We start from the raw sequence: 12,618 nt of genomic DNA on the forward strand, positions 1-12,618 counted from the left end.
AGCTGCCCACTCGTGCTTCATCTGCCGTGTGAAGCAATATATTCATTAAATGATAGCCATTAAATGCTCTAGTTTAGTTAGTGATTTACACGGAGCAGTGATAGAAGCTGGCCAGGTATTTATCAATTTAATAGGAAGCAGTCACACACACACACACAAAACCTTATTCATGGAATGATTTTTAGTCAAGCTCGTTCCTTCCACGGGGAGTTTGATTAGACACTCATTTTACGTTCACTCTGGTTAAGAGATAATCTTGGAAAGATCCATGAGTACTCTTTTTCCTGATGTCAAGGGAAGTAGAGCTTAAAGGGGGAGGGGAATGTCACTTAAATCAGATGGCTTTTCCCCCCTACAATTATGGAGATTGTACACCCATCTGGCAATGCAGAAAAGAAAGCATCCTTCGTTTATATCTTTGTTTTGAAAATTATTAAGTCCTAATGTTTAATTTCTATGTAATCCAGAAGCTAAAACTAGATGTATTTACTAGATGTATAAAACTAGATACATTCTTGGGGCATCTGGGTGGCTCAGTGGGTTAAGCATCTGCCTTTGGCTCAGGTCATGATTCCAGGGTCCTGGGATCGAGCCTGCATTGGGCTTCCTGCTCAGCGGGGAGTGTGCTTCTCCCTCTTTCTCTGCCCCTCTCCCCCCTGCTCATGCTCGTGTGCTCTCTGTCTCTCATAAATAAGTAAAATCTTAACAAAAAAACTTGATAAATTCTTACTCTTAATTTGTTGATTCATGTATTTAACAAGTTATTTATATATAAGGCGCTAGGAGCAGTACCTGGCAGATAGTAAGCAGTATGTAAATGTTAGCTATTATCACTGTCATTATCATCATCATCATCATCATTTTATTTATTATTTCATTTATTTCGTGAACTATATAAGTGCCTGATCTGTGTCAGGAACCTTCTCGTGTTGGGGCTCAGTGGTGAAATCCCTGGCCTTAAGTATGGGGGCAGAGCTGGCTGTAGAGGAGCAGTGAGGGTCTGCGGGGGGGGCCACTGACATGCCCCAGGTTGTCTCAAGGCAGTGGGGAGAGGGACAAGGGCATTAGTCCACGGGTGAGGTTCTCTGAAGGATTCCTGTAGGGGGCAGTATTTGAGCCGAAACCTGATGCAGGAAATCGAATTTCCCAGACTCAGAAGCAGAGGGAAGGCGTCTCAGCCTGCAGGAAGGACAGGACTAAAAGCTGAGAGTACTGCACGTTCCAGGAATGGCAGGTCGTTGAGGGTTGCCGAGTATAAAGTGTGAGGCAGGGAGCAGTAAGGTAAGAGGGGAGGCCCGACGAAGAATCATGAATGTCTGCTGTTTATTTACTGAGTACTTCCTGAGCTCCCAGCTGTGGGCCAAGCCCTGTCCTAGGTAGCAGCCACCCAGCCTTTATGGAGTGTACATCACGTTGGGGAAACAGATGGTAAACACATGTCCATAATGGCAGGAAGGCAAAGGCTAGTGAAGGGCCTTGTGTGCCAGGTAAAGGAGCTCTGTTTTTGTCCTGCTGACCATGGAGGAGTTTTTACAGCGGACTAGCAGCTATGAGAAAAGGTTGGATTTTTGTGTGAAAGGTCATGTGGAAGGGGGGTTGGGGTAGGTAGTGCTAGAGGTCAGGAGACGCGTAGGCATGCTGGAGATTAGCGTGCCAGGTGAACTAGGGCCGTGACAGTGAAGGCGGGGGAGGGGTTTTATGTGGAAAATATACAGGAGATGAAACTGACAAGACAGTAGCTGACGGATGGGGTGATGCCTGGGGGTCTGTCCTGGGAGAAATGGAAATAAAGACGGGGACAGTTGTGGAAAGAACATCATGAGCTCAGGTGTTGTTCAGTCGGGTTGGAGGACAGAGCTATAAAGTTTTATTTTTTATTTTTTTATCAAACACATCTTAGTTCTCTCTTTGTTGTCTTCAGAGCTGTTTGCATTTTTGGCTCTCGGTACTCTATTGATTGTGTCAAGCTTTCTGTATTTAATTACATAGCTGTGTAGATGGGGTTGTCAAAGTTTGAACAAAAATTCTTAGTTCTCTGGGAGAGGAATGAACATGAGTTTCAATAAAGGGTATTTCTGTCCTCAAATGGCATAAAGAATGACACCTACGTAGCCCTGTTCAAGGCAAGGGATAGACAGAAGACTCCTTAGAATAAGCAGCCTGAATAAAAATATACACACGGGAGATACCAAAAAATTCAACACTGAAAACCCAAATAATCCAATTAAAAAATGGGCAGAAGACACGAACAGACATTTCTCCAAAGAAGACATCCAGAAGAGCCAACAGACCCATGGAAAGATGCTCAACGTCACTCAACCATCAGGGAAATACAACTCAGAACTACAGTGAGCTATCACCTCACACCTGTCAGAATGGCTAAAATAAAGAATACAAGAAACAGAAGTGTTGGTGAGGATGTGGAGAAAAAGGAACCCTTGTGCACTGTGGGTGGGAATGCAAACTGGTGCAGCCGCTGAGGAAGATAGTAGGGAGGTTGCCCAGAAAATTAAAAATAGAACTACCCTATGATCCAGCAATCGCACTGCTGGTTATTTACCCAAAGAAAACTACAACACTAATTTGAAAAGATATATGCACCCCTCTGTTCATGGCATCATTATCTACCATATCCAAATTATGGAAGTAACCCAGGTGTCCCTCAGTAGATAAATGAGTGAAGAATAAGTGGTGTATATATACACAATAGAATGTTGCTCGGCCATAAAGAATGAAATCTTGCCATTTGCAACAGCATGGCTGGATCTAGAGGGTATGATGCTGAGTGAAATAAGTCAGAGAAAGGCAATTACCATAGGATTTCACTCATGTGTGGAATTTAAGAAGCAAAACAAATGAACAAAGGAAAACAGAGACCAACCCCAAAACAGACTCTTAACTATGGGGAACAAACTGATGGCTACCAGAGGGGAGCAGAATGAGGGGGGTTGGGTGAGATAGGTGAAGGGGATTAAGGAGGGCACTTGTCGTGATGAGCGGCAGGTCATGTGTGCAATTGTGGAATCACTAGATAGCACACCTGAAACTAATATAACACTGTTAACTCTACAGGAATTAAAAATTATGTATATATACACAGGAGACCCTACAGCAAAGCGTTTAGGCCACACATATGCAGATTTCGACAGCATGCTCAACCAGAAGTTGTTTTTAAAATTTTATATATATAGCATTTGCTGTTTATTCTGATGATGGCAAGGCCTGAGAGGATTTTTAGGCCGTCTGAATAAGTAAAGTTGTATTACATTTTTAATTCTTTAAACATGGTTCATTTTACAGAGTTAATTTCCACAGAATATAAAGCCACATCGGCTACTTGTCGGTAGTTGTATCTGGGATAATCTGACTGCAGAAGCACCATGCCCAACTCTTCTGGAATAATTTTTGACCCGGGGAGATGCTGGAGCTCATCTCGTGAAACTTGGAAGCTTTCACCAAGTGTGGTGTTACGTGTTCACAAATTAGGATTTTTTTTGGGGGGGGGGGCTAAGTGTGTGAGCAAGTCACTGTGGACATGAGAAAAATTATTACCTTTAGCTAAGAAGGTTTTGTTGAAGCAAGAAGAGCGCGAGAGGACCTCAGGAGATCAGAACGTTCCAGAAAGGGAAGCATTAAGTAAGGGCCTTCCTAGCTTTTGAAAAAGAGAAGGAAAAAAGACCCCGACCAGCCTTCCACTATCTGGTTTTACAAATTTCTACATCACATGCAGGCACTTCCCCATTTCCCCAGGACACACCGGAAAAATGTTCAGAGGCAGTCAAAAGAATTTATACCGTTACGGCATGAATGAGGCATAAACAACTTTGCGAACGCGGGAAGTGATGTGAGGGTCAGTTGGCAGGACACAGGTAAGAAAACCACACTTGACAATTCAGGCTGCCCACAATGGTCTTCTCCCAGGGTGAGCTTACCTGTTTGAGGCTGACGCACAATGTCTCTCAAACGATGACTTCCTGAAAAATAATTGTAGTTCTGGCTCTTGTTTCTTGAGAGCCACTTGCGAGCCACACATCTTTCTACGTGCTTCAGATTTTTCAGCTCTCATCCTCCTGCCGATCCCGCTAGGAAGGTATGGCTGTCCTCATTTTACAGTTGAAGAAACTGGGTCTCAGAGAAGCTGACTCACTCCCCCAAGGTCACCCGGCTAGCCGCGCTAGAGCCGGACTGCTCATCTCGCCTCGCTCTGTTCTGCCCCTGCCTCTGCTCTGACCTCTCCTGGGAGCCTGGAGCGCCGAGGCTCTCGGGGGGGCCCGGGTGCAGCAGTCCCATATGTGCAGGTGGAGGTGGTTGGAGACCTCGCCTGTGCTGGTGCCCAGAGAAGCCGCCAGTGGTCCCTGCAGCTCCTTGCTTTGTTCTCAGCCAGCAGTACTTTTGGACCTTCGTGTGCATTTGTTTAAGTGAGGGCTGCCTCTGCCCGCCAGGTTCCTGAGCTTCCTGCTGTCCCTGTTGCCGGCTGCACGGGGGCTCTGCAGCATTCCTGACGCATTGGGGGGATTGGTTTGTCACTCAAGGAGAAAAAGAATCTTGAGTACAGTAGGTTCTTGTCACCAGGAGGTAGACAGTCTCAGGCTCGCTCTCAGCTGCAGAGTGGCTGGAAGCACCCCGAGATGCCTCTTCCCTCTGAGGAAGGCTGACCTGGGCTTTCCTGCACCTTATCTGCCAAACGTCTGCTACTGTATTTGGAAAGAAAACCTTGATTGGTGATTTTCAAAAATGGGTAACAGAGCAGTATTTAAAGAAAGAAACCCATTTCTCCGCCTTTTCCACTATTTTTTATTTTATTTTTCAACTTAGCTCCTTACATTGGAATCTCAAGATTGGGGTGCCTTTGCCTCCGTGAGGTGCTAGGTGGTCTCAGACACCTGTCACGCTCATCGGGGGAATCAGAAGTCCTTGTCACTTCATGCACATCAGCATTAAACAGATAGTTGTAAGCGCTGTCCTGCCTATAGTACACGGAAGTTTTGGCGCCTCGGGTGAATACTTGACATAAGTGTGCTTCACAGATTGTGAATTGGTAGAAAATATCGGTTGTCGTCATTACAGCAAATGGTCATGGAAGTTATTTTATTTTTATTTTTATTTTTTTAAAGATTTGTTTATTTATTTATTTGACAGAGAGAGAGAGCATAAATGGGGGAGTGGCAGGCAGAGGGAGAAGCAGGCTCCCCACTGAGCAGGAAGCCAAATGTGGGGCTCGATCCCAGGACCCTGGGATCATGACCTGAGCTGAAGGCAGATCCTTCACCCACTGAGCCACCCAGGTGTCCCTATGGAGGCCATTTTATTAAGTGTAAAGTTAACCAATGACTTTTCTACCCAAGAGGTAGAAATCACTTTTCTCTTGGTTTCCCCTTGTGCCGTCAGTTCTTTCTTGTGCGGCCTGGCTGGCGGGTGGTTGGCAGGTGTGGACAGGATCGTATCTAGTATAAGGAGGCTCGAGGCCTTGAATTATTTTAGCATCACAGTCCCTCTGACCTTTCAGTATCTGTCAGCTTATGTTAGATTTAAAAAATTTTTTTTAAATCCTCTTTTAAGTGTGCTTAAAGAACACCACATTAAGAAAAATAAGGGTCTTGGGATGCCTGGGTGGCTCAGTCGGTGAAGCATCTGCCTACGGCTCAGGTCATGATCCCACGGTCCTGGGATCCAGCCCCACACCTGGCTTCCTGCTCAGCGGGGAGCCTGCTTCTCCCTCTCCCCCTCTCCCTCTCCCCCTGCTTGTGCTCTCTCTCTCTGTCATATAAATAAATAAAATCTTAAAAAAAAAAAGGTAAAGAAGGGTCTTGAAGAAAATAAGAGAATAATAGAAAATACATTTTCCTTAGATTTCATTGGAGATACATACATATATTTTTTTGATTTTCAGTTATGGTGAAATACACATGACGTAAAATTTACCATCTTCACCGTTGTTAAGTGTGCGACTGTGTAGCATTAAGTATATTCACGTTGTTGGGCAGCCAATCTCCAGAAGTTTCTCATCATGCAAAACGGGCTCTATATCCATTAAACAACAACTCCCTGTTTCCGCCCCCCTCAGCCCCTGGCAACCACCGTTGTAACTGGAGATCATTTTGGACGTTAGTAGTCGCAGAACAAAAAAGTGATTTTTTTTCCCCCTCCCATTGGGAGGAATAAATGAAATAAAGCCAGTGGTCTAAAAACTACAAAGCTTACTCTGTATCTTTTGAGGAATTATTATTGCTACACACATGAGGAAGTTCTTCTCTAGAAAGACAGATACTTGGTGATGATTGAAGTTTCTCGGTAACACAATGACTGAACATCACCATTGCAGAAAATAAGGAGACATTTTTAAATGTTTCGTAATCATCGAGATTCTCTGACTACGGTGTTGGTTAAAAGAACATAAAGTGAGGGCAGAATTATGGCCTCTTCTGAGCATTCAGTCTCTCCCACGACACAGAGGTGATGTGAGTATTGTGTGAACGTATGTTTGGTGTGTGACGTCTTGGATTTTCTTTTCCCCCCACCACAGCATGAATAGACTAAACACTTTGCCTCGAGGATTTGGCTCCCTCCCAGCTCTGGAGGTCCTTGATTTGACTTACAACAACTTGAGTGAAAATTCTCTTCCCGGAAACTTCTTCTACCTTAGTAAGAAACTTTTAATTCTATAAATCTCCTTAAAATGGTACTTTGCGTTCTGAAAGTGAAATTTATTTGCCAGGGCCCAAACTCCAAGAGAAATTATTGGACGTATATATTTTTTTCTTCACACATTTCTTTTGAATATCCCTCCATAGCTCAGCAGTATGTATATTTGATATATGGTTACCTGACACCATTGCGCTCAAGTGGACTTAGTAATGTCATATTAACTTCCGGAGAGAGCTGATGTACCTAAATGAGATCAAGTCTCACATTTAGCTAAAGAACTTGACTTTCTTTTTAAAGAGCATGCCAAAAAAATATGATAATATATGTGTCCTCCCATGTTGCTGTTAACTCTTTGTAAGCTATTGCCCCAAAGATATTCCCACCAATTATTTATAAAAATAGCCCTTGATAAACCTCCGTAACAGAACTTTTTGACATTTCCAAGCAGGATTCTTATTTTAAGTCTTTTAACAAGTACTCTGATTGATGTGGTCTATTTTGTCTGTAGTATGAGATCAAACATGAAGAAATAGTTTGTCACAGATAAGCACACTTGATCTTTTCACCTGTATTCTATGCTAACAAGTTTCTTGCCGCAGATGCTCGTAAAAAACGAGGAAAAACTGATTTTTCCGAGAGCTCACAAAATATTTAGGAAAGATTTGCTTTCCTTAAATGAGTGTTCTGCTTCTCCAAATAGTGACACGTATGGCATCCAGCGATTCTGAATTTTCTGAGCTCGTCTCCAAAATTTCATTTATAACCTTATGCATATTCTCATTCCCAGACTTTCTCAAGCACATGAAGCCAATTCTAAAATATTTTCTTGGGCCATGAAGGAAATTTTGTTGTGTATATTGACATAGAGTTCTGTCGAATTTTAAAACATTAGAATGTAATTGCATACCTGTAAGCAAACAAAACAGACATCTGACTATACTTCTCCTTTTTTGGTTAGGGATCAAAAAGATGCCTTAGAATGTTCTCGTTCCATCATCTGGGAGTCATATTATCACTGTGTAATATTGTGAACAAATTTTTATCACCGATATTCTACCTAAGTTAGGGTTTCTCTAGTTTTAAACTCTGTATCATCATGGTAGCTACTTTGTCTTCATTTATTTTTGTTGCTAAGGCTAGAGAAAGAATTAATAATAATTAGCCTGATTACGAAAACAACGAACTGTGCTTATGGTCTTCCTCACCCGAAAGCCTTTTAGTTATTTGTTTTTAACAGAGTCGCATTTAAATGATAGAGCTCTTTTGCCCTCAGCATTGATACAGGTGACACTGGTTTTCTTGGTTCCCCTTTGGGTGCAAAGCATAAATGTGAATCGGAAATAATAGAAGAAAAATCGCTACCTTTTTTGAAAGCGTCTTGCAACCCTGTGCCAAAAACTGCTGGTGCCCAGAGTTGTTAATTGTGTCAGTCCTCTTGGATATAGATGTTTTCCTGAACACACCAGCCCCACAATAAGCCAGTAAATCTAAGTTTGACCTGCTTCTTATTATTGTGAGCCCTAGGTGTGTCACAGGCTTTCCACCGAGCCGGGGTTATTAATCAAAGCTGACTCCCTTGTATTGATCAGACCTCAAATGGTTGGATTCCGTGCCACCCTGTTTATATATTGCTGTTTAATTTGCAGCCACCCTGCGTGCACTCTATCTAAGTGACAACGATTTTGAAATCCTGCCGCCAGATATTGGGAAGCTCACAAAGTTGCAGATAGTAAGTAATTTATCTAAATTCTTAGAAAATCAATTCACTTCTGCAGCCCTTGTAGGAGTGGAATCAAGTCAATTTGAGCAGGAGTACGGTTTGTTTTGCGGGAATCCACCACTCCTCCTGCTACTATTTCTGGTTCATCTGCAGGCACTTGTAAATAAATTGAAGGGATTGAGCCTTCAAAGGAGAGAGGGCACGGGAAAGGACGAGAGTTGCTGTTGAGCGCCTCTTTACGTGAACACTGTTTTGACAACTCCTTGTTTTCTTATATTTAGCTCAGCCTTAGGGATAACGACCTGATCTCGCTGCCTAAAGAAATCGGGGAGCTCACTCAGCTTAAGGAGCTCCACATTCAGGGGAATCGCCTGACCGTTCTGCCCCCAGAACTAGGTAAGGTTGCTGATGAATGATCTGAGTTCGGGGTTTAATTAATAGCAGTGATCCAAATGTGGCAATTCCAAACGGCCCTTGCTCCTCTTGGCAGGCCCCCTCCACCGAGGTGCCCTTTCTGATCATTTCTCGTAGCATTTGTCCTTGCCCAGGGTCCAGCTGTTACGGGTTGACCTGTCCTGCTGCTCTGTTCAGCAGCCACACCCCACCCAGGGCCCGAGAAACTGCGAGGAGGGCTCAGCCAGCTCGGCCCCTGCGCGGCGTCGGGGGGAAAGAGCCCGAGATGAGTAGTAGCGGCCTTGTCCAGGGCTCCTCTTTTGCCATCTGATGATTTTTAAAAATTTTCTAATCAAACCATCACTCTTACTTTTCTTAATCTCTTAATTTTTTGAAAACTTACACCACCTAGAGTATTTGTTATAGCTGCGTGAAAATACCTTTGCTAGTCATGTACTTGGTTCTCCTCTGACTCCATTTCCAGGGGCAGTTGTTAAATATGTTCCAGCTGGGACCCCCTTGGTCCTGCTCCTGGGACAGATGACTCGTGACACTCTGCCTGCTCAGTCACCTGGCCCGGGGTGGGCGTAGGACCTCTCTCGGAAATAACGTTCAAACCTGTTATCCCATGGCTGAGGCTACTCTGCCCCTCTGGAAAGGTTTCCCGAGTTTCCTTCTCTTTGCTCCTGCAGACTCTGTGTCCTCTAACTTCTCCAATCCATTGAACTGTATTGTCCTTCAAACTATGAATATTTGCTTTTCTGCTTCGTAAGAGCGTAATTTTAAAAAACACATTTAACCCAGAGTTCTTGGAGCAAGTACCTCACATGAGTCTGGTGGTTGAAAGAGGCCAGTTATCAAAAATGAGAATGTAAGCTCCACGCGAGGAGGGTGGGTTTTGTGTTTGCTTCTGCTCCGTCCCCCATGCCTGCCATGTGCCGGGCTTCAGGTGGGTGCTCAAGGAACGAGTACTGGACGGGCTAATGGAATGAGGGCCTCAGAGAGCGAGGCGCTGGGATGGCCACGCACAGCCAGAGTTTGATGTCTGTCCAGAGCATTGCATCCGGTGATGGAAGCCACAAGCCACACTTCTGAGGGCTCAGTAGCCACGTCTGGCTCATGGCTGCCCTGGGGGAAAATGCAGTTATGCAACGTTTCTGCCAGCCAGGATGCTCTGTGGGGCAGTGCTGGTCTAAATGAAAAGCATTCACATGATCTCATGGAACAGACGTCAAGTTCAGCCCCATCCCCACCCGATCTCCTTCAGCAGCTTTGTTGTTGTAAAATGTCTGGAGGAATTGGTACTGATTTCAAGGGCTGAGAGTAGCTCAGCACCTTCTCTTCCTGGAGTTACGAGTAGCCACGTCTTACTTTAGGAACAGGCTAGGGGATCAAGAAGAAAATCTCTGCAAAAGTTTTTAAGGCAACAAACTCCCTGTCAAAAGAAAGAGTTTGTACAGTGATTGTTAGCCATAGGGGATAGCATTAGTAATACGGGGGGGGGGGGGGGCTTCGCAGGATGCAACCACCTGCTGCTTCCCTGAGCTGCTGAAGCAAAATCTCCACGTGTGAGGCTTTTTTTTTTTTAACATTTTATTTATTTGTTTATTTATTTATCTGAGAAAGAGGGGGAGAGCGCACTGTGCAGGGAGAGGGGTTGAGGGAGAAGGAGAGACTCTCGTGCAGACTCTGTGCTGAGCCCAACTCGGGGCTTGATCCACGACCCTGAGATCACAACCGTAGCTGAAATCAAGAGTTGGACGCTTCACCGACTGAGCCACCCAAGCGCCTCAAGACTAATTCTTATGTAATTTGGAAAAACTCACTCTATGCTTCTGGTGTGCATCCTTGGTTATTATGATTAGGAGAAAAATTTTTTTAAAAGTGTGTTTTGTTGTTTTGTTTCATTTTTCAGGCAAAGAGGCAATGTAGGGCATTCATCAGTGATTTCTATTAGATGATACTTTGTCAGAAAAATAATCCTTGGTGACCACCTACCTATGTACTGACATGTTTTGAAATCTTAACTCACATCGCTTATCCTATTTAAATATGGCATCTAGTCATATCTATCTAACATTTCTGTTAAGCTTTCCAATAACAAATTGTATCATTTTTTAATTCAAGAGTAGAATGAGGACAAAGTCACTCAGTGACTTAATTTTTTAAGCCACACCGAGGCAAGCTTAATCTCAACATCTGCCTGGGGGCAGCTTTCCCTAATTGCAGGCAAATACTTAGCTGGAAATAAATGATAAATCCCTGGGAGTTGCTATTACAAATCTAAACCAAAGATAAGACAGATGTAGTCTTTATTTTTGAAGGGCGATTTTTTTTTTTTTAGAGTCAAGAACAATATACTACATAGGAATATAACGATAGCTATGATAGTAGCCAGCGTGTACTAAGGCCTCCTGGGCCAAGCGTTACGACGAGAGCTTTTCTTGCTTTATCTCCCATAATTGTCATAAGACTCGTAAGTCGACTTTTTAGAGGTAAGAAGACTAGAGTTTAGGGCCATCCATCGGGGCACGGCTAGTGAGTCACAGAGGCTTGATTTGAACCCCGTCAACCTGTTCTCCGGGTCAGGATTCCTAACCACTGTGGTGTTCTCGTTTCCATTCGCAAAAGGATTCCCAGGAAGCGGTTTCCAAGTGTGAATAAAGCCCAGCGCTGGCTCACTTCCCCAGGTGAGCAGGAGAACAGCTGCTCCCGCGTGGCCGTCGTGTGGCCTGCTGGGCTGGTGTGTCAGCAGCAGGGCCGTAATGACACTGCAAGGTGCGGAAGAGCTGCCCTCCGTGACACAGGTGCTGTTCGGCTAGGCTGATCCCAGGCGGTTGTGTTGACCCTGGGGTTCTCCACCCCCACCCCGCCCTGCCCCCTCCCGTAGCCGTCCAGCCACAGCGGGAATGTCTGGTTTGACTTGTCATCGATGGCTAAGGTGAGCCTCTGGAGCTGCCCTGGCTGGCCGATGACTGAGCTAGGGACCGTGAGCTTGAAGTGGGTTCTCTCTGTCCCTACGGCATCCCCTGGCCTGCAGGTTTGCTCCTGGGTGCGTCGTCGAGTGTGGATAATGATCCCTCCCCTGTATGGCATATTTTATGTATCGGAATAAGCGAAGTAAGTGCTTTTGGGATTTCTGTGAAATTTTCTTTAAAAATAAGCTTGGAGTTTAACAACTTAAAGCCTTGTTGGTTAAGAGTATTTGAACCAAGCACGGAATCCAGATGAGTTCTGATGTGTCAGGTCTAAAATGTTCAGGGACACAGTGAAATAAAGTCAGGGGCTTGCCTGGAATTTTTTCTATGTAATTATATTACTTTTGTTGCAAATCCTTGAGTAAATTACTTTACCTGTTGTGCCTGATTCCTAAACAGTAATGCACTTGATTTGATGTTGGTTCATACACTTATAGTAATTAGATGTAAACTGGGTCTGTCATTTACCCATTCATTTTTTTCATTCATTCAGACATTTATTAAGTTCCTACTCTAGGCCAGGTCTTGTCTCCAAGGAACTTATTTTTCTAGTAAAGTAAAATTCACTTATTCATCAACTGTTTATTGGGTCCCAGCTTCATGCTCATTTCTTGGAGATATGACAAGGGACAGACACCCCTGTGATCCTGCCGTGGGGGAGGATGGATGCATGGATGGATGGATAACATATCAGATGATAAATGCTCTGTGAAAAAAAATTAGCATGGAAGGGAGTGTCTCAATGGGGGGGATGAAATATTACTCTGTTATACAGAGTCAGCAGAGAAAGCCTCACTCTTAAGCTGGTGTCATTTGAGCAGAGACCTAAATGAGGGAGGGAGCTTTCCTGGCAGTGGGAACAGCGAGTGCAAAGGTCCTGTG

General features: G+C 44.2%; 1 protein-coding gene across 4 annotated transcripts in view; it reads left to right on the plus strand.

Moving 5' to 3' along the window:
- RSU1 (Ras suppressor protein 1) overlaps positions 1–12,618 on the plus strand; it is a 185,563-nt gene that overhangs the window by 52,844 nt on the left and 120,101 nt on the right. For all 4 annotated transcript variants that reach the window (XM_040645367.1, XM_040645365.1, XM_040645366.1 and 1 more), the window contains 3 exons: positions 6,524–6,642; positions 8,292–8,374; positions 8,647–8,761. In XM_040645367.1, the coding sequence (XP_040501301.1) occupies positions 6,524–6,642; positions 8,292–8,374; positions 8,647–8,761 (317 nt within the window). The remainder of the gene's footprint in view (positions 1–6,523; positions 6,643–8,291; positions 8,375–8,646; positions 8,762–12,618) is intronic.

This window comes from Ursus maritimus, unplaced genomic scaffold, assembly GCF_017311325.1.
Source record: "Ursus maritimus isolate PB19 unplaced genomic scaffold, ASM1731132v1 scaffold_31, whole genome shotgun sequence".
NCBI lineage: Eukaryota > Metazoa > Chordata > Mammalia > Carnivora > Ursidae > Ursus > Ursus maritimus.